At 38.1% G+C, this 25,629-nt stretch overlaps 1 protein-coding gene and 1 long non-coding RNA gene across 13 annotated transcripts in view; one reads left to right on the plus strand and one right to left on the minus strand.

Annotated features, from left to right (window-relative positions):
- CTNNA3 (catenin alpha 3) overlaps positions 1–10,999 on the plus strand; it is a 1,912,303-nt gene extending 1,901,304 nt beyond the window's left edge. For all 10 annotated transcript variants that reach the window (XM_086381634.1, XM_086381633.1, XM_086381642.1 and 7 more), the window contains one exon: positions 10,369–10,999. In XM_086381634.1, coding sequence (XP_086237760.1) covers positions 10,369–10,656 — 288 coding nt within the window. In that variant the 3' untranslated portion in view covers positions 10,657–10,999. The remainder of the gene's footprint in view (positions 1–10,368) is intronic.
- The window catches only part of LOC147343036 (uncharacterized), a 119,422-nt gene continuing 102,602 nt past the window's right edge, over positions 8,810–25,629 (minus strand). The window contains exons 3-6 of one of the 3 annotated variants that reach the window (XR_015156692.1): positions 15,198–15,324; positions 12,815–12,957; positions 10,447–10,525; positions 8,810–9,349 (exon numbers count right to left, since the gene is read on the minus strand). This is a non-coding gene — a long non-coding RNA (uncharacterized LOC147343036). Of the gene's footprint in view, positions 9,350–10,446; positions 10,526–12,814; positions 19,856–25,629 lie in introns of those variants that run through there. The other 2 variants (XR_015156693.1, XR_015156694.1) reach the window with 2 other exon arrangements.

A 25,629-nucleotide genomic window follows, 5' to 3' on the forward strand; every position in this document is an offset into this window, starting at 1 on the left:
TCTTAATATCTTCTGCTTTTGTTAAGTCCATATCATTTCTGTCCTTTATTGTGCCCATCTTTGCATGAAATGTTCTCTTGATACCTTTAATTTCCTTGAAGAAATCTCTAGTCTTTCCCATTCTATTGTTTTCCTCTATTTCTTTGCATTGCTCACTGAGGAAAGCTTTCTTATCTCCCCTTGCTGTTTTTTGGAACTCTGCATTCCAATGGATATATCTCTCCTTTTTTCCTTTCCCTTTGGCTTCTTTTTTCTCACTATTTGTAAGGCCTCCTCAGACAACCATTTTGCCTTTTTTCATTTCTTTTTCCTGGGGATGCTCTTGATCACTGCCTCCTGTACAATGTCAGGAACCTCTGTCCATATTACTTCAGGCACTCTGTCTATCAGATCTAATCCCTTAAATCTATTTATTATTTCCACTGTAAGGGATTTGATTTAGGTCATACCTGAATGGTCTAGTGGTTTTCCCTACCTCTTCAATTTAAGTCTGAAATTGGTAATAAGGAGTTGATGTTCTGAGCCACAGTCAGCTCCCAGTCTTGTTTTTTTGCTGACTGTACAGAGCTTCTCCATCTTTGGTTGCAAAGAATATAATCAATCTGATTTCGGTGTTGACCATCTGGTGATGTCCATATGTTGAGTCTTCTCTTGTGTTCTTGGAAGATGGTGTTTGCTATGACCAGTGCATTCTCTTGGCAAAACTCTATTAGCCTTTGCGGTGATTCATTCTGTACTTCAAGGCTAAATTTGCCCATTACTCCTGATATTTCTTGACTTCCTACTTTTGCATTCCAGTCCCCTAAAATGAAAAGGACATCTTTTTTGGGTGTTGGTTCTAGAAGGTCTTGTAGTTCTTCATAGAACCGTTTAACTTCAGCTTCCTCAGCATTACTGGTCAGGGCATAGACTTGGATTACCATGATATTGAATTGTTTGCCCTGGAAACGAACAGAGATCATTCTGTCTTTTTTGAGATTGCATCCAAATAGTGCATTTCAGACTCTTTGTTGACTATGATGGCTACTCCGTTTCTTCTAAGGGATTCTTGTCCGCAGTAGTAGATATAATGATCATGTGAGTTAAATTCACCCATTCCAGTCCATTTTAGTTCACTGATTCCTAAATTGTCAGTGTTCACTCTTGCCATCTCCTGTTTGTCCACTTCCAATTTGGCTTGATTCATGAACCTAACATTCCAGGTTCCTATGCAATATTGCTCTTTATAGCATTGGACTTTACTTCTATCACTGGTCACATCCACAACTGGGTTTTGTTTTTGCTTTGCCTCCATCTCTTCATTCTTCCTGGAGTTCTATTTATCCACTGATCTCCAGTAGCATATTGGGCACCCACCGACCTGGGGAGTTCATCTTTCAGTGTCATATATTTCTGCCTTTTCGTACTGTTTATGGATTTCTCAAGGCAAGAATACTGAAGTGGTTTGCCATTCTCTTTTCAGTGGCCCATGTTTTGTCAGAACTGTCCACCATGATCAGTCCTTCTTGGGTGGCATGGCATGGCTCATATTTTCATTGAGTTAGGCAAGGCCATGTGATCAGATTGGTTAGTTTTCTGTGATTGTGGTTTGCAGTCTTTCTGCCCTCTTATGGAGAAGGATAGGAGGCTTATGGGAGTCTCTCCTGATGGGAGAGACTGACTGAGGTGGAAACTTTGTCTTGTTCTGATAGGGAGACCATGCTTGGTAAATCTTTAATCCAGTTTTCTTTTGATGGGTGGGGCGGTGTTCCCTCCCTATTTGACCTGAGACCAAACTATGGTGGATATAATGAAGATAATGGCGAACTCCTGCAGAAGATCCCACACCCACACTGCTACACTTAGCACCCCCAACCCTCCAGCAGGCTACCACTGACCCATGCCTTCACTGGAGACTCCTGGACACTCAATGGGCAAGTCTGGGTCAGTCTCTTGTGGGGTCACTGCTCCTTTCTCCTGGGTCCTGGTGCACACAAGGTTTTGTTTGTGCCCTCCAAGAGTCTGTTTCTCCAGTTCTGTGTAAGTTCTGGCAGTTCTATGGTGGGGTTAATGGCAACCTCCTCCAAGACAGTTTATACCATATCCAGGTCTACTGCACCCAGAGCCCCTGCCCCTGAAGCAGTCCACTGCTAACCCATACCTTCTCAGGAGACACTCAAACACAGTTCTGTCTCAGTCTCTGTGGGGGTCTCTGGGTCCTGGTGTGCTCAAGGTATGTTTGAGCCCTCTGAGCATCTCTGGCGGGTATGAGGTTTGATTCTACATGTCATTTCGTTCCTCCTACCATCTTGCTGGGGCTTCTTATTTACCCTTGCATGTGGGGTATCTCCTCAGAGTCACTCCAGCTCCGCGCAGCTGCTGGTCCAGCACCTACCGTCTTGCTGGGGATTCTCTGCCCTTGGACATGGGGTATCTCTTCCCAGTCACTCCAGCACCATGCAGCTGCTGTTCCAGTGCCGCACAGCTGAATAGCCAATCACTAATATCACTAATCATATTTTTATAATAGGCCATTTCAAATATAATTAAATCAGCATTCTATGTAGCCACCTGAATTGGTATTAGGTTTGTGATTATTTCCTTTTAAAGTAACATAATGTTTTTGGTGTGGAATATATGCTTTAGAAAACAGTAAGACTTGAAAATGCTTTTTGAGAGGATCATATTATAACTGAATAAATGTTATATTCTATTTCATGTCTGGCCCTCTCAGTAGTGTTAAATTTCTTTAGTTATTCCACACATTGATTTTTCCCCTTTCAACTTAAGTTGTTTTCTTCTGTTGTCATGGTCTCATGGAGAATTGGTAAAGGACACATTTACAAGATGAATCCAATCAGTGGCCCATTGGAATAATTTTTAATCTTCAAAGAAGGTACCACTTTCTCAATTTAATTATAAGCTTGACAATTTCAATTTGGATGTTTAACCCCACTTTGACTGGCCTTAACAAAACCCCTTATTTGATTTTCCCCTTAAGCCAGTCTGGCTATTTAGCATTTTTGAATGCATATGAAAAAGGAGAATGTTTCCAATTCAGGCCATGCTTCTAAAAATCCATTCAGAGACATGTGTTAAGCAGGTATTGGAATAAAATTAGGTCGCCAGGAAAAGTTCAGGGTAGATACTAAAAGCATATTGAATTATAAGATACATTTTTGCCAACAAATATATATTTAAACATTTCCTGTGGTGTATACTTACCATTACTAGATCATAAGTTAGAAAGACTATTAATGTTTGTTTTTAAGAAATATTTAAGCTATCTTTTATTATCTACCAACACATATACATAATACTCTTTAACACTACCTATGCTGACTTTATTTCCAAATAGTTGAATTGAGCACTTTATAAGTAACTAAGGGTTAAATAGAAACCCCAAGATCAGGTGACCAGATCTCAGTTTCTATTTCAAAATCAGGGCAAACAAATTTAATTTTGTTTTGAGAATCAGAAAAAAAAAGTTTGTTTTGTATTTACATTTTAAATATGAAATGAATGTTATATAATTCCATGTCCTAGAAGCTATAATATGATTTGCTTATGGTTTAACTTTGCCTTATTGATATGTTTATTGAGATCTACATTGAAAGTCTTTAAACTGTTTGGAACTTATGAGGATGACTCAGTATTTCTATTTGCTATTTCAAGAAAATGCTGCTTGGAAAATGATAACACAAACACAATCAAACCATCATTCTAACAAAATACCTTACAAGTAAGACACTCATTTTTCTTAGTACCAAAATTCTATAAATTCTGTAACTGCAAAAATTCTATAACCTTTCTAAAAAACAGTTATTAGATAGCATTTTTCAAAATTTTATACATTGTATTAATGGTACAGTTTGTTCAACCATACAATATCTGAAAATAAATACATGTTGCAAGTGACATATTACTAAGGGGCAGGGTTGTGTAATAGGTAAAAGTACCAGGTATTTGAACAAGGCTGCCTTGGCTCAAATTCCAGGTCTTTCATTTAATAGCTGTATCACCTTGAGAAAGCTATGAAACCTTCTAGTTCCTTTGTTTCCTCATCTTTAAAATGGAGATGATTATGGTACTTACTTCATAGGATTACTGAGTTAATTTATGTCAACTATTTAGAACTGCACAAACACATAGGAAGCACAAATAGATATTAGCAATTATTATAAGCTGTTATTATACTTGGAGCCAAACCACACACATTTGCCTTTCAAGGACTGCTTTGGTGTAGATGCAACATCCACAGGGGGTGTATAAGTGCAGGTAAACATTGAGACTCATGAGAATTCATAAGCTACCATTGGCACCATTTTATCTAGAAGGTTTATAGGACAGGAAATATACTTTTCCAGGCAACAACAGGAATTCTAGCAGCAGTGGTTGCCATGGCGATTCACACAGGGATGGGGAGCTAACTATGCCTTCCCCAAGTGATAGCTCAGGCGCAAGGGATGGGCTCCACATCAGTGGAGTGCAGCTTAGAAACCTCAGGCAAAACACATTACTGATAAAGACCTTGTATCCAGAATGTGGGGAGTTAGAACAGTAAAGTACAATGCATTCTGGTGTGCGACTAACATCAATGAGGAACTTACACAATTGAAGGAAGGAGGAACTAGCATGTCTTTCTTGGATATTCCTCCTATCAATAATTACAGTAAGATTTGAACAAGGATTTGCCAACAAACATTCCACCTTGATGGATTTGTGGAGGCTTACATTTACAGTTATTTAACTTAGGTCTTTGTAAAAAATTTTGGCACTTTTATGAGGAAGAAGAAAATACCTTATATTGTTGTTAAACTCCTTTTCCACAACAAAGGCTTGCAGATACATCTCTAACTTGAACCAAGCCTTTTGTCTGAAAACATCCTTAGAACCGGACAGAATTGTACTGTAGCTTGCCTGAGTTCATGGAGTATATGCCACAAAGCACAAGAGACATTACAATAAAATTAAGATTCCTACAGGATGATAATATTGAGGACTCTAGTTAGATGTTCGAAATTTTGATTATTTGCAAAATACATCCTTGCCGTTAGTAAAAGCTGATTCTGGGCATAATCTCCATATTCAATTCAGTTCAGCTCAGTCGCTCAGTTGTGTCTGACTCTTTGTGACCCCATGAATTGCAGCACGCCAGGCCTCCCTGTCCATCACCAACTCCCGGAGTTCACTCAAACTCACGTCCATCGAGTCGGTGATTCCATGCAGCCATCTCATCCTCTGTCATCCCCTTCTCCTCCTGCCCCCAATCCCTCCCAACATCAGAGTCTTTTCCAATGAGTCAACTCTTCGCATGAGGTGGCCAAAGTACTGGAGTTTCAGCTTTAGCATCATTCCTTCCAAAGAAAACCCAGGATCATCTCCTTTAGAATGGACAGATTGGATCTCCTTGCAGTCCAAGGGACTCTCAAGAGTCTTCTCCAACACCAGAGTTCAAAAGCATCAATTCTTTGGTGCTCAGCTTTCTTCACAGTCCACCTCTCACATCCATACATGACCACTGGAAAAATCATAGCCTTGACTAGACGGACCTTTGTTGGAAAAGTAATGTCTCTGCTTTTGAATGTGCTATCTAGGTTGGTCATAACTTTCCTTCCAAGGAGTAAGCGTCTTTTAATTTCATGGCTGCAGTCACCATCTGCAGTGATTTTGGAGCCCCCCAAAATAAAATCTGACACTGTTTCCACTGTTTGCCTATCTATTTCCCATGAAGTGATGGGAATGATGCCATGATCTTCGTTTTCTGAATGTTGAGCTTTAAGCCAACTTTTTCACTCTCCACTTTCACTTTCATCAAGAGGATTTTTATTCCTCTTCACATTCTGCTATAAGGGTGGTGTCATCTGCATATCTGAGGTTATTGATATTTCTCCTGGCAATCTTGATTCCAGCTTGTGCTTCCTCCAGCCCAGCGTTTTTCATGATGTACTCTGCATATAAGTTAAATAAGCAGGGTGACAGTATGCAGCCTTGAGGTACTCCTTTTTCTGTTTGGAACCAGTCTGTTGTTCCATATACAGTTCTAACTGTTGCTTCCTGATCTGCATATAGGTTTCTCAAGAGGCAGGTCAGGTGGTCTGGTATTCCCATCTCTTTCAGAATTTTCCACAGTTTATTGTGATCCACAAGGTCAAAGGCTTTGGCATAGTCAATAAAACAGATATAGATGTTTTTCTGGAACTCTCTTGCTTTTTTGATGATCCAGCAGATATTGGCCTCTGGTTCCTCTGCCTTTTCTAAAACCAGTTTGAACATCTGGAAGTTCACGTATTGCTGAAGCCTGGCTTGGAGAATTTTGAACCTTACTTTGCTAGTGTGTGAGATGAGTGCAATTGTGCAGTAGTTTGAGCATTCTTTGGCATTGCCTTTTTTGGGATCAGAATGAAAACTGACCTTTTCCAGTCCTGTGGCCACTGCTGAGTTTTCCAAAAATGCTGGCATATTGAGTGCAGCACTTTCACAGCATCATCTTTCAGGATTTGAAATAGCTCAACTGGAATTCCATCACCTCCACTAGCTTTGTTCAGAGTGATACTTTCTAAGGCCCACTTGACTTCACATTCCAGGATGTCTGGCTCTAGCTGAGTGATCACACCATCATGATTATCTTGGTCATGAAGATCTTTTTTGTACAGTTCTTCTGTGTATTCTTGCCACCTCTTCTTAATATCTTCTGTTTCTGTTAAGTCCATACCATTTCTGTCCTTTATCGAGCCCATCTTTGCATGAAATATTCCCTTGGTATCTCTAATTTTCTTGAAGAGATCTCTAGTCTTTCCCATTCTGTTGTTTTCCTCTATTTCTTTATTCAACTAGATCCTCAAAAAAAAAAAAATAATAGGCACAATTTATGAACTATGTCCAGTTTACTTTTGGACATAGACAGTATTGAGGATCTTATTGTGACATTAATAGGTCAATTAAGTTCATTTATTTTGAACCCAGACCAGTGTAGTAAGAATAAGCACAAGTCACTACCATAGGAAGAGTGGCTATGTTCCTATTTACTATGGTTGGAATATAGGTATGTCTATTTATATAGATCAGAGGCTTTTAATGTAGGTCAAACTCCTCTTTGATAACTTATTTTTATAACCCCACCCACTTTTATGGAAAGAAGGCAACAGGAACCTGTTTATACGTACTTGCATGCAAATACATATAACAGTAGGAGGTTTGAGGGCCTTAGAAGCTGTGTGGTTTCTCAGTTGATACCTTGATCAAAAACACTTCATCTAGATCAGAGAAGAGTGTTACCAGATATTAGGAAAAATAGTTCCTTTTATGGCACACATTTCAGGTTACATTTGCCTAGAAGTCTTTACAATTGATGAAAGTTATTTGTAATGGTAGAGAATTTTGGACCTGACCTTTATAGTCTGATTGGTTTACTCCACAGGCCTTTAAAGTAAAATAACATTCTCATTTGCACAGGTACAATTGTGAAACTCAGAAAATTTTGTTAAGTTGAACACAGAAATCCCAAAGTGATGTATTACCCTACTCAAATATGCCTTGTTTTCATGAAGAGAATTCTTTTGAATTCTTCCCTTGGAGGGTTTTTCATTAAAGTAAGCCTGGTAAGAGGGCTTATAATACTTTTTTTTCTTTTGCAGACATGAAGTTGTGCAGTTATTCTCTATGAGTACGCCTGAGGCACTGCTTGGGTCTCAAACAAAATTTCCTACCGTGTGCTTGGCTGGTCTGTGCTCTTGCTCTGTGCCCTGTGATTTGACTCATAGTAGAAAGGCAGGCATCTTAATGCACATAGCTCTTGGACATCAAAAATCCTCAGAGAATGTCTCACGAGCTTGCCTCATGAAATAACAGTATTCTTTCAGCAATTGTCCTAATCTGTCTGTAAAAGTAGTCTTCGTGCTCTCCTAGGGGGATAATTTGTCCTGTGTTTTTTTCAGTCTGCTGGAGGAGAAATCCTACTATAGTCATTTAGGATTTTAAAATAAAAGAAATTGTCAGAGGCCAGCATAAGAGATCACAATGGTACAGACAAAGCTTTGCTGCATCAGTGAGGGAAGAAGACAAGTTGATTTCCACATTTTAAGGCACAAATTTAATTTCACCATCCTTCAAGAATAGGTTTATATATAAAACCCACTCCTATGGAAAAATAAAAATAAAATAAATACAATCTATACATGACAAGATTACAGAGTCAAAAGGAGAAAATATAAGTTTTAGGGTGGGAAGACCAGAGCCCCTGGTGAAATCTTGAATGACAGCAGGTCACTAGGACCTTCTTCTATGGAAGATTTAATGATATCACAGAGCCCTTGGAATAAACCAAAGAGTTTCATGTTTGAGGGAGAAAATTACCAAGGATTCTCATTACTATTCACGTTCATTTGTCATTTAGAAAAACTTTTTTCTTCTTTTGGTGAGATTGAAAATGACTTTCAGAATCTAACTAGCTGCAGAAGGCCTTTAATGAAAATTGCTAATTATTAAACAACAGATTTTAGCCTACAATGTGTCCATGCTGCTGCTGCTGCTAAGTCGCTTCAGTCATGTCCGACTCTGTGCGACCCCATAGACAGCAGCCCACCAGGCTTCCCCGTCCCTGGGATTCTCCAGGCAAGAACACTGGAGTGGGTTGCTATTTCCTTCTCCAATATATGAAAGTGAAAAGGGAAAGTGAAGTTGCTCAGTGATGTCCGACTCTTAGCGACCCCATGGATTGCAGCCTACCAGGCTCCTCCGTCCATGGGATTTCCAGGCAAGAGTACTGGAGTGGGGTGCCATTGCCTTCTCCGGCAATGTGTCCATAGAGTAACCTTAATAACAAAGTGTGTTATTCTATTCAAAGTCTAGTTGTTTTTTATTTAAAGTTGTGTACAGATTCAGAAGTTCTAAATGTTTTATGAAATACAGAAAAACATTTAAGTGTGAGTGCTTCATGAAATCTTGTTTAATTTTCGTTAATAAAAAATGTCATTCCTGCCACATGCACAGATTTTACCTTCCTGGCTTCAATAAGTAAAAAGACTTAGAGTGTAATTTCCAAGTATCACTGTCTCTCAAATTACATATTGTTTGGTGTTACCTTTTCAAGGATTTCAGACTGAGCATATAATGGAGCTAATTAAATTTTCTCCCAGGAAAGCAGCCAAGTAGACCACTGCCCCAGGCACATAACCTCAGCTTACTACTTTCCTTCACTCATTTATTCTGTATGTGAGATGAGACTCCCTGAACTGCAAAGGTAGGGTACTTAAGCCAGGCAGCTGCTGATGGATTTCAGTATCTACAGAGCCAGGGTTTGAGCCTCAACCCTGACAGCACACATCACAGAGAGGTGACAGTAGAGTGTGAATCGGCTGTGGGTGACAATCTGCCAAACGAAAATAATGGAAGAAGCATTAGTTACATAAAAATGAACCAGCTTGGCTAGCCCTAAAGTATTCTGCAAGATTCTAGGAATATCACCTCGTTTTGTCCAGAGACTGTTTTTGTGAACAACCCAGGAAACAAAACAGTTACAAAATAGAGTTATGTGGGAAAGGTTTCTTTTAGAATGTTCGTTAGTATATGATTAAGCAATTTTCTCAACCTTCACAAGAAACAAAGGAAATATTTAATAACTGACCACCCCTCTATAAGGTTATTTATATATGTTATTTTGACTTTAATAAACATTCCTTTCCTATTTAATATCCAAGAAAACTAGAATGAAGATAGTTAAATGATTAGTTTATGTAATTAAATGGCAGTCCTGGAATTTAAACCAGATTTGACTGTAAGGCCTTGGTTTTATCTATTTTAATACTCTGCATGATAGGTTAATCATTCTGTGTTTAAAAGACTCTTTTAGGTGGAATTATTTGTGAAATAAATATTCATAAAAATTAGTGGTTTACATGCATGTATGTATATGTATATATTATTTATCTTAGACTATGAATTCCCTAAGATTTTTCAGTTGTTCTTAGTAAGTTACTTTTACATGATAGAGCTTTTACTGTAGATAGTCATCTCTTATACAAGGGGTCAACATTAACCCTGGAATTATGGAGATCCATTACAAAGAAAGCTGTAACCCGTCTGGGCCTTATGATATGATATAGAAGCTATAGAATAGAGTTCACTGAAAACCAGGAAAAAAAATTAACCTAAGATATCATCTTAGAAAATAGAATATGGGTCTATTTATGCATCAGATCAATAACTAAATGATTAACATAGATTGATGTGATAATTTACATAGATACGTAAAATGTGAATTAACTCATTCATTTCTGAGATAAAATAACTATCATTTCTGGGGTTAAAAACAAGTGTCGCACATTTCATTAAATCTCTTTAAATTCCTGATTATGTTCTCAAATAATAGCTTTTTTTCCCCCTCTACAGTTGGACAGTGTCACCTCCCTGATCCAAGCAGCCAAAAATTTAATGAATGCTGTAGTGCAAACAGTGAAAATGTCTTACATTGCCTCAACCAAGATCATCCGAATTCAGAGTCCCACTGGGCCCCGGCACCCAGTTGTGATGTGGAGAATGAAGGCTCCTGCAAAAAAGCCCTTGATTAAAAGAGAGAAACCAGAGGAAACTTATGCAGCTGTCAGACGAGGCTCAGCAAAGAAAAAAATCCACCCAGTGCAAGTCATGAGTGAATTCAGAGGAAGACAAGTCTACTGAAACCACTGTTCTACTCTAGTGTGTATATTACAAAGTCCTGGCTAAACACACTCCTTTATTTTTACACTTGATTAGTTCTGTAAGTTCACTAACTTAGAATTTAACCCACAAATGATGTAAAACATTGAAACCCTAACCCACATGAGCAACATATATTTGGGATCTTGTCATTGTCATTTCTGTATGGCCAACATATGCTTATTGAATGAATGAAATCCCCAGGTGTCATTCAGCCTTTCCCATCACAGAGTATCTTATATTCATTTCTCAAGTGAGTCCTGTTCATCTGTAATAGGTTAAATATACTCACACTTTTCGATTAAATTCACCCTTTGAATTAAAACATTGACATGAGCTCTTGACTTGGTTTTCAATGCAAACAAAAGATTTCATAAAAATACTTTCAATTTAATCTCCACATATGTCATTTATCTCATCTAACCTGGTAGACGTGTGATTCCTTCAACAGGGGTAAAAAAGAAATCAGTCTCTAGATACTTGAAACTACTGTCAAATGATTGGGCTAATATCCATCAGAAACTAACCAGGTATGAGAGCAGTCAAGCTACTTCTGGATTTTCAATGTCTGTCTTGATTATTTATGAAACAATTAACATTATAAAAGTTATGAGTTTTCATGTCACAAATGTGTGTGTTTCAGAGTTCCATTGTGTTCAACAGTTGTGCACATTGGGTTTTGGGTTTAAGAAGGTTCACCAGAATACATATTAATATATGGAGTAAGAGTTATCCTCCACTGGGGATATGGGCATCTAACTCTATCCCCAAGTGAGTTACAATACAAGACATGCAAAGAGTTCTGCATGACTCTAAAACTTTATTTGTATCAGCTTGCAAGTATAATTAACAGGAAAAGACCAATTTGAGAAACCTTTTGGCACTGAGTAAAATATAACTCAAAAAATATGAGCAAATTGTACCACTGAACTATGAAGTAGAGTTAAAGGTAATGAAGCTGGAATGATTTTGATAACATTTTTTAAAATAAAAGTCATTCAGGTCACTTTTAACTACCATCATTGCTCATTCCTAGTTGAGTTCATAATGGATGTTATAACAGTTTCAGAGACTAGTGCAATGCTTCTCTCTCTCTAATCCTATCTCTCTTTGGAGGAGTCAACTTTCAGTTTCACTTTTTTTCATGCATAGAGTTCCCATTCACAGGATTTCAAACATGCATTTCCTATTCTACTGTATCAAAATTATGCCAAAATTATGACTTCACTTTGTAATAAATCGCCATTGATGACTTTTTTCAACAACCATGTCATCATAGTTCGACAAGGTAAAGTTTAAACATACAACTAGGAGGACTAGTTTGGGTAAAAGAACGTATGAAACATAAGGATGCATAAAAGTTGAGAGCATGATGTGTATGCTATTGAGCAAATGGTATGGGGAACAGATTTAATTGGTCATTATAAATTATGAGAAAAATGCAAACTTTTCATTGTAATGTATTATATTTTTCTTCCACAATGCCTGGTTTCCTGGGCTAAGTAAGTAAACTTTCTAAGAGCAAAAGCTATAAACTTCTCCCTGTGGACCAGTATGCACAGTATGAATAAGTAAAACTGAGTATGCACTGGCCCACAATAATTATTCTGAACAGAGTCTACTCCCTAAATGAAAAAGCAGTGCATAAAGGAATCAGAGAATCCAAATAATTGTTTTCCAAAACTAGCTAGCCTAATTGGGGCAAAACAGGGGATTTCTTTGTTGAAATGTTCCCATCATTTTCTGTTCTAAGAGGACGTTACAAGAGTTACATCTATCACACTCTCTCAGGTAGAAGTGAGAAAATAATTTATTTAAAAATTATCAAACTAGTACATCTTAGCCTCTAAGCCACACACTCAAGAATAATGAGTCTCATTTGGAAAATCTAGTGTCTGTCTGCTTCTACACAGCCTTCCACAGATTTGAGTTTAGGATGTAGCACTGGATGCCAAAACAACATAAACAACTTGAAATTATATGATTATCAAATAATCTCTGTATCTATCTTTAAAAAATGACTCTCTACCCAAAATGGGATGTGAAAAATTCCCCCTCTTCAAAACAGATGGTTGCCAGCTTAGCTTAAAGCAAACAACTATAATTAAGGAAAACGTAATAATAATAATAAAAAAATTACCTTGGAGAATGTCCCAAGAGTAATGCCTGTTGCAGTAATCAAAGATGCAATAAGAACAAGATGAGCAGAGCTGAGAAAGACATCTGTCCACCTGACTCAATTCCCGCAGTGTGCAGCATCTCACAGTCTAATTCAATTCAAGCCTGCTAATAGTATAATACTTGTAAGCAAAATTAGCAGCAAATATATTAACAAATCCTCGCATTATAAAACATAGTTAAATGAATCTAATCAGTATGTATGAAGATGGTGTATATATTTATAACTGAGTTCTCTTCTGTAGGGGAATGACTGAAATTTCCTAATGATGGTGATTGCCCATCTATGCACCTTTTTAAATCACATCGCAGAGATTTGTGCTTCTTCTAATGATACCTTTGCTTTATCTTGCTAATCAAAACTCACCTTTTTTCCTTTGGTGAAATCAATTTATGTAGGAAAAAAATATTTGAGAGGGAGGAGAGGGCATATATCACCTAGAATGACAGTTCCAACCTGGTTAGCCACCAGCATCACTGGCAAACATTGAACTGAAATCAGAAGGTAGCAAAGGTCTGTGAAATCATAATCCAGTTTTAGTTGAAAAACTGGAAGGTTTTCCTCAAATTGGAAAGATGATAAATATAAATCTTTCCAGTATACTTATCACAAGTGGAAATTAATAAATTAAAATATTTCTTACTTTCTAATAGACTCAATAAATGAGTCTAGAAAAAATTCAAACAATAAATTTCTAAGGAAATTTGTTAATCCCTTTGTACTTGTCTTATGACGTGAATAAAAACTGTGAATATATTAGATGCAATATTCTTAAAAATGCAATATTCTTAAAATTGCCTCTGGTCTTTGCAAATCTCTTAATTTATCAATGTTAACATATATGTTCCCCCATAAAATTCCTTCTGTATGAAGGGTAAGTACCCCCACAACTAAAACAGAAAGGTCTGCTTCATCAGGCTGACACTGTTGCACACTTAACAGCTTCAAAGGAGGTCAGTCTTCAAGTCACATTAAAACAAGACTAAATTGGGAACACACAGTTAAGTACCCAATTTGGGCCTCAAATCTAATAACTAGTGCTCCTCAAATTTTAATGAGCACCTGAAAAGACTAACATCTAACAGTAGAGGTATATCCAATAGCTTCCTACACCTTTACTTTAAGGGTGGTCTTTGTATCTCATCATCCTTGAGCATGTAGCTTCCTATTAACTGCTAACAGTTTGCTACCAGAAGACAGTCAGGCATGCTCATCCCAGTCAATTACTCCCAAATAATGTGCTTTCCTCTTAGTCCGTGCTCCAAAATCCCTGATCACCTTTTAGGAGTCCATCCCATATATCAATTGATTAATAGCATTCTAGTTAAAATTATTAACTTAAAATCCCAATGGCATTATCTTTTTTTTTTTTTTTCCTATTCCAGAAAACACGCTTACCTTTTTTGGTGTCAAATCCACACTTCCCTGCTAGGGATTGTGGTTCCCATGGATACACAATTTTTTATAGTGGTAGAATGAGTAGAATGAGATGGAGACTTTTCCTGGTCATATTTAGCCTTCTCTAGTGAACTCACTGCAGAACTGTTTCACTGTCACTGTAATTTTCTAGGTCAGCAAAGCAAGCACCAGAATATCAAATTGAATGAAATCCGTATTTTCTTTTGTCAGCCTGCCTTTTGTTAAGATTGTCTGTCTATTGCATATTTAGGTAGCAAACAACCATTTTTCTGTTTGGAAAGTCAGAAATATTTTTATTTGACTTGGTCAGAAAATTTAGGGGCATCCAGTTAAAAGAAAATAACTTGCATATTATTTTAATAATTCTTTTTAAGTTGACAAAAATGTGCAACCTGGGAAATGTATATTTATATATAATTTTTCATTTATACATCACATGCCAAAAAGCAACACTTAATCAGACAAAAACCCTATAGCATTTTTTTTCATAACCCTCTTCCCATACCATTAGAATATCTTTATTATTAGTATTTTGCATTGTTTTACTACCAAATAAACAAGTCAGGCCTAATGACAGAAAAGTCTACACACAAAGTAGTTTAAAATTTTCATTTTGGTTCTTTGGGTCTATTAGAATAAAAAAATATGGATGTTATTAAAACCAGATGTCCTAATCAAGGTGTTAATACTATCCTAGATATCTAAAAATGAGAGAGAAGAATTAACATTTTAAATGCATTTTTTGCCATTTTAACTAACATGAACAAGAAACATTTTCTATTAAAGCAAAAGAATAATTTCCTATGTTCATCATTTTACATGTGAATTTTTTCCCCCACCAAGATAGAGAGGACCTATTCTTGAACATTGTTAAAGAAGATAATACTAATTGAGAGAACCACTTCTAAAGGGAACCCAATCTTACCTTCAGATGATAGATGGTTTGATCTGGCCTTTATGTAGCTTGTGGGATGAGATGTTCATGGTTATAGGCTGGCTTCTAGCATCCCAAAACTCCCACTGGTTTATGAGAACAAAACGCAAGGACTGATCTTCAAAATGAACAAGTTGGAGGAAAAAAATCAGTAAGTACAGAACAGTTAAAAGAAAGTAGGTAAATGACAGAGGTGGAGAAGGGAATAAGAAAGGTAGTTGCTGAAGCTGTGAACTTTTATACCGGAGAGAGGAAGAGTTCTGTGAAGATTTGGTAACCTCCTCCTGAGGAAGATTTTAAGGATAAGAGGGGGCACTTGTCTTTGGTGGTTTGGAATGAAGTCATGTCAGGGCAGGAGCACACATTGTGTAACTTTTGAGGATCATTTAGTGATATTGTTTGCAAGATGGGAAGCAGAAATCCAGACAATTTTCTAGGCTGATGATGGGTGAAATTCTTCCCAGTATCAAAGTGAATCAAGATATTATATATTTAATATTTGTCAAGCAATGTTGATGTTCCAAACACTGCCCTAGATTCTTAGGATACATCAGATAACAAAACAGTGATTCTTGCCATGAGCTAAGTCTGTGGTAAATGCTATTACCTTACTTAATTTTTTTTTAAATAACCCTATGTGATAAACATTATCAGTTCTATTCCTTGGATAAAGAAAGTAAGGATATGGATCTTTCTACAAAACTCATTGGCTTTAAAATTTGTTTGCAATGTGGAGTCTGAACTTTTAGCCATCACAGCAGATTTCCTCGAAAATGAGATGAGATTTTTCAGGTGAAAATGAGATACACATTTCAAATGCTCGCTGAGTTCCTATGTAAGAACAAAAGGATCAAAACTTTGTGCACACACACACATACATACATACACACACACACACACACTCCTACATCATTGATAAGTATATAAGTAATTAATTGAATATTATCACCTCTAATAACTGAATAAAGACTATCGGGTATATAAGGAATGAATATTTCATCTATGTGATCTGAAATCAAATGAAAACACCAAATTACCTTCATTTCCATAGAGGTGAAATCTTCCATGGAGATGTATGTTTAAAACCCATCTTTAGCATCAATTGGTAACAAACATTTATAGACACCATTTCTTTCCTTCTTTATTGCTAATATGTATTTATGTGTTTAAAGTTATGGATCCCATGGGAGGACTGGCCAAGGATTACTGAAATAAGGTAAAGGCTCCTTGAATTCCAAACTGACTGAACCATAGGAAATGTATGTTTCCTTCTTTATAGAGGTAACAAAATGAATACAATATGTACCTGACTGTAAGCAAATTGAGTTCTTTAACTTTACATGGTCCTTATTCCTAGAGACAACTGAAGGCTAGACTCTCCCTCTTGCCCCTATTGCTTGCTATACCTCCCCTTCTCAGGCCTGGGGTACTTGACTTCCTGGTTTTTCTTAAAGTGGAGTCAGAAATGTTTCCTTTAAGTGTGAATGTATTTATTTGGGGTCTTCGCTTTTGAGTACCTGGTACCTCAGAATGATGATACCTGTTCCCAACTGTCATAAAAGGAAGCTCCAGAGTTCTTTTAAAAGAGACTCAGATTTCTAACAACCATCTCTAAACATCTTTTCAATGTAGGACATATATTACAGCAGCCATCTAAATGGCTAGCTAAAATGCTAAAAGTACTAGCAGAATACTAATTCTGCTTATGTCCTCTGTTTTCATTCCAAATGAGGTATTTTTTAATTCTAAAGTTTTCTTTCCTTTACATCTTCAAGAAGAATGCTTATTTGTTTGTTCTGAGTATTTGGTCTTAAAATATGTAGCATCTCTAAACATTCTAAAACCCCCTTTTAATAATTACATCAATAGTTCAAAACCTGAAGTTATATATACTTTTTTTCTATTCAGACAACCATGTATTATGTAGTCCTAGGCCAGTCCTCTGGAGAAGGCAATGGCACCCCACTCCAGTACTCTTGCCTGGAAAATCCCATGGACAGAGGAGCCTGGAAGGCTGCAGTCCATGGGGTCACTGAGGGTCGGACACGACTGAGTGACTTCACTTTCACTTTTCACTTTCATGCATTGGAGAAGGAAATGGCAATCCACTCCAGTGTTCTTGCCTGGAGAATCCCAGGGACGGGGGAGCCTGGTGGGCTTCCGTCTATGGGGTCGCACAGAGTCGGACACAACTGAAGCGATTTAGCAGCAGCAGGCCAGTCCTCAACATGTCACAGCAGTTTCCAATCTTCATGAATTATCTGAAGCTCTCTGTGATATTCACTGATAGTCTAGCTGAGACTGACAAGTTTCTTTGGTCTGGGTTTCTAAGATCAAATTTGGATTGGAATGTTTATTCATGAAACAAAGGAGAAAGTCTAGGAGTTTAGTTCATGCTCTCAGTTAATGAGAACTTGTCTTCTTGAGGCTTTAAACATAAAATTAATTTTGAAAATATTATAGAGATAGTATTCCATTTCTTGCTAAATCTTATACCATTATAGCCCTCTATTCTTGTCTGCTAGTATACAATGAGATATAAATATGAGAATTTCAGCAACTGCTTTTGAGAGTTAAGCCATGCTTCTGATTTTGAAAGCTGACCTTGTGCAGTAAAATTCCTCCAAAGAAAATTTCACTGGACCTGAATGACAGCATAAAGATTTTTCTTTGATGTCCATGAATAATACATCCCTGAAAACAGAAGTAGACATATGTTATGCCCAATTTAGTACTTAATAGTTGGGACTCTAAAGCAAGATTTTCTTGGGCAAGTTGTTGGGTGATTAAGTAGAAATTAAAACTTCCAGTGAAAGATTTCCAGATGCCTCTGCTTTCCATTTTTATTTTATTTTTAGTTCCATAGCAACCTGGCAACAATTAAACAAACACAACAATGACAAAAACAGTCACTTACTTTACTGTATGTACTTTTATAGACAACAAATGTGATAGTTTAAACATAGTGACATTTCTGAAGGTCATGTGTACATGGTAAGTCAGGATGAAGGCAGATTTAAATTAAGACACTCTGAGATGAAATAAAAGCAAGGAGTTGATAATAGTCATCTTTATCATAGCAATATCTTGAGAACTAAATTTTAATGGAATTTGAAGGGTTTCAAACTACTTTGCTTCCATACCTCACTCTGCTATGCAGAAGGCAGAATGGCGCTGAGTGAACCATCTACTGTAGTAACAACCAACTTGAAGAAGTTTTATGGTTTGGCCATGGGTAAACTTTGGCAAAAGTGTTTGTGGAGCTGTCATTATTTATCTTTGAGGTCATTTCATCCGTCAATAAAAATGAATTATTTATCCAGGAATAGATAAAGCTCTTTAATACCCTCATGACATTGACATAGAAGCCCAAATATTCCTTGTTTGAGATTCTGCATGTCTTTTGTGCTTAACTGAATCAAACTAATTTTTTTTTCATTGCATTTCAATTATTTCACACATGTAACACTGGGTTTGTTTTGAAATTATGCAGTATTATTTGAAACATTATTTAACTCATGTCAGTGTAGTTTATTAATAATTTGCTTAACTGGAACTACATATGTTAAAGCAATAAAAATGAAAAGTATTGTTTATGCATTTGGCATTTGTCTTTCGTGGTTTATGTTATGAGTGGGACAAAATTACTGAGTAATCTAACCAGTAGTCAAGGTATGACCTTCATTCCTACTCTCCTTCAGTTACATAGACTACAATTTGGGAGGATTTCTACTACAAACTACCAGTTGAACACAAGTGATGTAGACAATATGTAGTAGAATTAAACTTTTGGTTTAAATGGCACATTTTTTGTTTGTTTGTTTCAGTATGGATGTTAGGCCTTGACTTGAATAATGAATGTCTATGTAGCTGAGAAACTGTTCTCTAAACTTAGGACTTGATGGAAAGAACCAATTTTTCGGAGACTGTCTGAATACATACTTCTATGGAATACAATTGTCTCTAGCAACACTTCTGCATTTGAATATTAATAGATTTGGATTATCCATCTTAGCTTCCTCACCTCTATGCTGGTGATAATCGCTCATCAGTGTGAATCCCATGGCAAGAGTCTCTGGATCCTCTTCCAGCATTTACACACTGTTGTTGTCCATTCTAGGACATGATTTTCTCCCTTCATGACTCCCACTGCTTGAGGTGCTTCTTGGGAGGTCTCAGTCTGCTTCTGTACCTTCTTAAAACACAGTCTGAAATTTAAAGTCTTTTATCACTTGATTCCTATGAAAAACTATGCCTCCCCTCACTCAGTTCTGCTAAATGTCAGCCACCTCCTTTTAATGAAAGGCTGTGTGGGATTGTCTTCCCAAGTCAGTCTCCCTGTGTCACTCTTCCCCAGGAGCCCAGATTTGCTCTGGCAGCAGCATTCTCTCCACCTTGATCTGTTGTCATGCTGGTTCTGGGGGTGGAAGTGGTACTAAAAGCACTCTTGGCAAGAAGAGTCGTTTCTGCCTGGAGTCTGAGCTGATGTCCTGACATTTCCTGGGCAACACCATTAAGCATTCCATCCAGGAGCAGTAACTCACAGATGTAACTTCCAGACACCACATGTCCAATATCCTGTGGCTGGTAAGGGAAGAGCTGCTGTACCTTGTTGTCAAGTAACAGGCTCCCTACAGTGTCTCAGTCTCCTATTTTTGGAAAGGAAGAGATTCATGAGATGCGGGCCCAGAAAAAGGAGTTGTTATAGAATCAATGGGGAATGTTCAAAGCCCAGAGTGATGGTAAAGGGAGAGTGGATCACACTCAGGTTTATAGGAGGTTACCCTTCATCCCCAGGATCCTGGAAGCAAGAATCTGCCATTCCGAATGCCACAGATGAAAGAAATCCCCTCGTCGTTGCTGCTTTCCTGTCTTCTCACTACCCCTTCTAGTTGGCGGTGGTGACAGAATGTTAGGTGTGCTGATTAAGTCTACATTGTCACCTTTTGTAACACAGAAAGGACAAACTCCAAGGGCCACAAGTGAGCAGTCCCCGGAACACAGACCTAAACCCCTCACTGGGTGGGGTGCCCTCTGTGGGCACTGATTCAGCATAGGTGTGGGAGGAGAACTGATGGGTTTGTTGTTATTGTTTCTTTTTATTTGACTTTAGAGGAAGGCTCTGCGAGAGCACTGGAAATCCACAGCTTGATTCTGGAATGTCTCCATCCTTCTGTTAAAGGCTTATAGCATCCCAGCATCCCCTATTCACCAGGCCCATCCCTCAGGCAGCAGTTGCTCTGAGGTTTATTGCTCTGAGGGCTAAATTTGGAAGAAGATGCACATGGTGTACTAGGCCCCAATACCAGAGAAACGTTTGCAGTCTTTAGCTCTGTTATACACCCTACTCTTGGGAGCAACGATGATGTTGTGCTTATTTCTGTTTCTCCTACACTAGCATGGTGATTGGCATAGGAATAGCTGAGCTGATATTTTTGTAAAGAATGAGAAAACTCATGAATGAGTTTATCTCAAATGAATCGATCCAGAACTGATCTGTAATGTGGGTCCTCTCTGAACTATCTCATCTGAAATTCTGAGAGTCCAATAATCCTCAAGTTTACAGAGACAGAGACTAGTGTCAGGGACAGGATTTGAAAACTCCTAGTTCTCCCTGTCACTCTTCCGAAACCATCACTGCTGCCTTAGATAAATGAAAATCACTGATGAGGAAAAGCCATGGCTGTTTTTCACTCATTTGTTTATTCAACAGTTGAAAGTGTTTCTTGAGAGACTGTTATATGCTATGGGTGATAAAAAGAATCATGAATATTTTGGAATCAAGACGTGAACTCATCAGGTTCATTGAATAGCAGAGGAAGGGAAATAAACATGAAGCTTGTGGAAATCTCACCCAAGGTAAAAGAAAGCAATGCAAGTTTCAGGACTAAAGGAGAACCTTAATAGACGTTTTAATAGGAGATTGTGGTTTCACTTGTAAATGGGAATAATACTAATAACTCCTAGCAAATAAGTTCTCTAATTCAAACAGAGCTATAAGATGACTAGTTAGACAATGAGACATAGAGTTGGTAGGGTATTCAGAGTGAGGAAAGCGAGTGGGAAAAATCAGTTGTAATAATCCTGTGTGATATAGACAAGTGTCTGGGTTAAATGATAGGATTAAGAATTAAAACAATATTTTCAAAATAAAGTATAAAACATCAAACATAAGCAAGCATAAGTCTTAAGTTCTATCTAAAACATGAATACATCTTGCATTCTACTATTTAATATACCCTCGTTTATTTTAATAGTAGAAAGGCAATGTAATCCTTTCCTGTCAAATACTGATAGTCAAGTAGGTGGCATCATGTTTATCCTATGACTTCTTTTGAGATCTACTGGGAAAGCTGTTTGTGATTTGAGAAATACAGAAACAGACCAGATATGTGACTCATCATGTAGCAAGATGGCACCATGTTCAAAAGCATGGCCATTGGCAATAACTTGCCCAGTCTGCATCCTGGCCCCATCATTTTTAGCACCAGCCTTTCTTGAGCAATTTGCTAAACCTCTCAGTTCAGTCGCTCAGTCATGTCCAGCTCTTTGAAGCCCCATGGACTGCAGCACTCCTGGCTTCCCTGTCCATCACCAACTCCCAGAACCCACTCAAACTCATGTCCATTGAGTTGGTGATGCCATCCAACCATCTTATCCTCTGTCGTCCCCTTCTCCTCCCACCTTCAATCCTTCCCAGCTTCAAGGTCTTTTCAAAAGAGTCATTTCTTCACAAAAGGTGGCCAAAGTATTGGAGTTTCAGCTTCAGCATCAGTTCTTCCAATGAATACTCAGGACTGGTCTCCTTTAAGATGAACTAGTTGGATCTCCTTACTGTCCAGGGGACTCTCAAGAGTCTTCTCCAATATAGTTCAAAAGCTAAACCTCCCATTATTTTGAAATTCTCATTTGTAAGAGAGAGATGATATTTCAGAGTTCAACTGACAAAAATAATTATAATGTGCTTTACAATCAATGTGCCCTATAGTCAATGAAATGAGGTGATAGAACCTACCACATAGGGTTGTTATGAGTAGTAAATGAATGAATGTATGTAAAATACTTTGAAGGATGCCTGGGACTAGGTAACCACAATATAAAATTTAGCTATTATTATTATATTAAGATATATAATTTATAGGCTTCAATATTAAACACACACAAAATAGACTTCTGAAAGTTTCTTTATGGGAGGAGAAAAAGAAAACAGGGAGAAAGAAATACCTGGTGCAGGAAAGTATGAGCATGCCAGGTAATGGCAGAGAGTAACTAAATATTGATGTCAACTAATTGAATATTGGGATGAGAGGAGCTACCCCATGTCCGAGGTCAGGGGCGGCGGCCGAGAGGAGCAACCCTACATTCAAGGAGTGGTGGCTGCGCGGAGGGCCAAGAGGAGCTACTCCATGTTCAAGGTCAGGAGGGGTGACCTCGTCCAAGGTAAGGAGCAGCGGCTGCACTTTGCTGGAGCAACCGTGAAGAGATACCACACTCCAAGGTAAGAGAAACCCAAGTAAGATACTAGGTGTTGTGAGAGGGCATCAGAGGGCAGACACACTGAAACCATAATCACAGAAAACTAGCCAATCTGATCACATGGACCACAGCCTTGTCTAACTCAATGAAAATGGCAAACCACTTCAGTATTCTTGCTTTGAGAACCCCATGAATGGTATGAAAAGGCAAAATAATAGGATACTGAAAGAGGAACTCCCTAGGTCGGTAAGTGTTCAATATGCTATAGGAAATCAGTGGAGAAATAACTGGAGAAAGAATGAAGGGATGGAGCCAAAGCAAAAACAATACCCAGTTGTGGATGTGACTAGTGATAGAAGCAAGATCCAATGCTGTAAGAGCAATATTGCATAGGGACCTGGAATGTTAGGTCCATGAATCAAGGCAAATTGGAAGTTGCCAAACAGGAGATGGCAAGAGTGAACATCAACATTCTAGGAATCAGTGAACTAAAATGGACTGGAATGGGTGAATTTAACTCAGATGACCATTATATCTACTATTGTGGGCAGGAATCCCTTAGGAGAAATGGAGTAGTCATCATGGTCAACAAAAGAGTCCAAAATGCAGCATTTGGATCCAATCTCAAAAATGACAGAATGACCTCTGTTCATTTCAAAGGCAAACCATTCAATACCATGGTGATCCAAGCCTATGCCCCAACCAGTAATGCTGAAGAAGGTGAAGTTGAATGGTTCTATGAAGACCTACAAGACCTTTTAGAACTAACACCCAAAAGAGATGTCCTTTTCATTATAGGGGACTGGAATACAAAAGTAAGAAGTCAAGAAACACCTGGAGTAACAGGCAAATATGGCCTTGGAGTACAGAACGAAGCAGGGCAAAGGCTAATAGAGTTTTGCCAAGACAACGCAATGGTCATAGCAAAAATCCTCTTCCAACAACACAAGAGAAGACTCTACACATGGACATCACCAGATGGTCAACACCAAAATCAGATTGATTATATTCTTTGCAGCCAAAGATGGAGAAGCTCTATACAGTCAGCAAAAACAAGACCAGTAGCTGACTGTGGCTCAGATCATGAACACCTCATTGCCAAATTCAGACTTAAATTGAAGAAAGTAGGGAAAACCACTAGACCATTCAGGTATGACCTAAATCAAAGCCCTTATGATTATACAGTGGAAGTGAGAAATAGATTTAAGGGACTAGATCTGATAGACAGAGTGCCCAATGAACTATGCACAGAGGTTTGTGACATTGTACAGGAGACAGGGATCAAGACCTTCCCCATGGAAAAAGTGCAAAAAAATGATTGGCTATTTGAGGAGGCCTTACAAATACCTGTGAAAACAAGAGAAATGAAAAGCAAAGGAGAAAAGGAAAGATATTCCCATTTGAATGCAGAGTTCCAAAGAATAGCAAGAAGAGATAAGAAAGCCTTCCTCAGCAATCAATGCAAAGAAATAGAGGAAAACAACAGAATGGGAAAGACTAGAGATCTCTTCAAGAAAATTAGAGATACCAAAGGAATACTTCATGCAAAGGTGGGCTCGATAAAGGACAGAAATGGTATGGACTTAAAAGAAGCAGAAGATATTAAGAAGAGGGGGCAAGAATATACAGAAGAACTGTACAAAAAAGATCTTCACGACCAAGATAATCACAATGGTGTGATCACCTAGAGCCAGACATCCTGGAATGCGAAGTCAAGTGGGCCTTAGAAAGCATCACTATGGACAAAGCTAGTGGAGGGGATGGAATTCCAGTTGAGCTATTTCAAATCCTGAAAGATAATGCTGTGAAAGTGCTGCACTCAATATGCCAGCATTTTTGGAAAACTCAGCAGTGGTCACAGGATGGGAAAAGGTCAGTTTTCATTCCAATCCCAAAGAAAGGCAATGCCAAAGAATGCTCAAACTACCGCACAATTGCACTCATCTCACACTCTAGTGAAGTAATGCTCAAAATTCTCCAAGCCAGGCTTCAGCAATATATGAACTGTGAACTTCCAGATGTTCAAGCTGGTTTTAGAAAAGGCAGAGGAACTAGAGATCAAATTGCCAACATCCACTGGATCATTGACAAAGCAAGAAAGTTCCAGAAAAACATCTATTTCTGCTTTATTGACTATGCCAAAGCCTTTGACTGTGTGGATCACAATAAACTGTGGAAAATTCTGAAAGAGATGGGAATACCAGACCACCTGACCAGTCTCTTGAGAAACTTATATGCAGATCAGGAAGCAACAGTTAGAAATGGACATGGAACAACAGATTGGTTTCAAATAGGAAAAGGAGTACATCAAGGCTATATATTGTCACACTGCTTATTTAACTTATATACAGAGTACATCATGAGAAACACTGGGCTGGAAGAAGCACAAGCTGGAATCAAGATTGCCGGGAGAAATATCAATAACCTCAGATATGCAGATGACACCACCCTTATGGCAGAAAGTGAAGAGGAACTAAAGAATCTCTTTATGAAAGTGAAAGAGGAGAGTGGAAAAGTTGGCTTAAAGCTCAACATTCAGAAAACGAAGATCATGGCATGGGAAATAGATGGGGAATCAGTGGAAACAGTGTCAGACTTTATTTTTCTGGGCTCCAAAATCACTGCAGATGATGACTGCAGCCATGAAATTAAAAGACGCTTACTCCTTGGAAGGAAAGTGATGACCAACCTAGACAGCATATTCAAAAGCAGAGACATTACCTTGTCAACAAAGGTCCATGTAGTCAAGGCTATGGTTTTTCCAGTGGTTATGTATGGATGTGAGAGTTGGACTGTGAAGAATGCTGAGCACCAAAGAACTGATGCTTTTGAACTGTGGTGTTGGAGAAGACTCTTGAGAGTCCCTTGGACTGCAAGAAGATCCAACCAGTCCGTCTTAAAGGAGACCAGTCCTGGGTGTTCATTGGAAGGACTGATGCTGAGGCTG

This window comes from Bos grunniens, chromosome 28 (assembly GCF_055505025.1).
Source record: "Bos grunniens cultivar Pamir isolate PY7600 chromosome 28, Bosgru_T2T1.0, whole genome shotgun sequence".
NCBI lineage: Eukaryota > Metazoa > Chordata > Mammalia > Artiodactyla > Bovidae > Bos > Bos grunniens.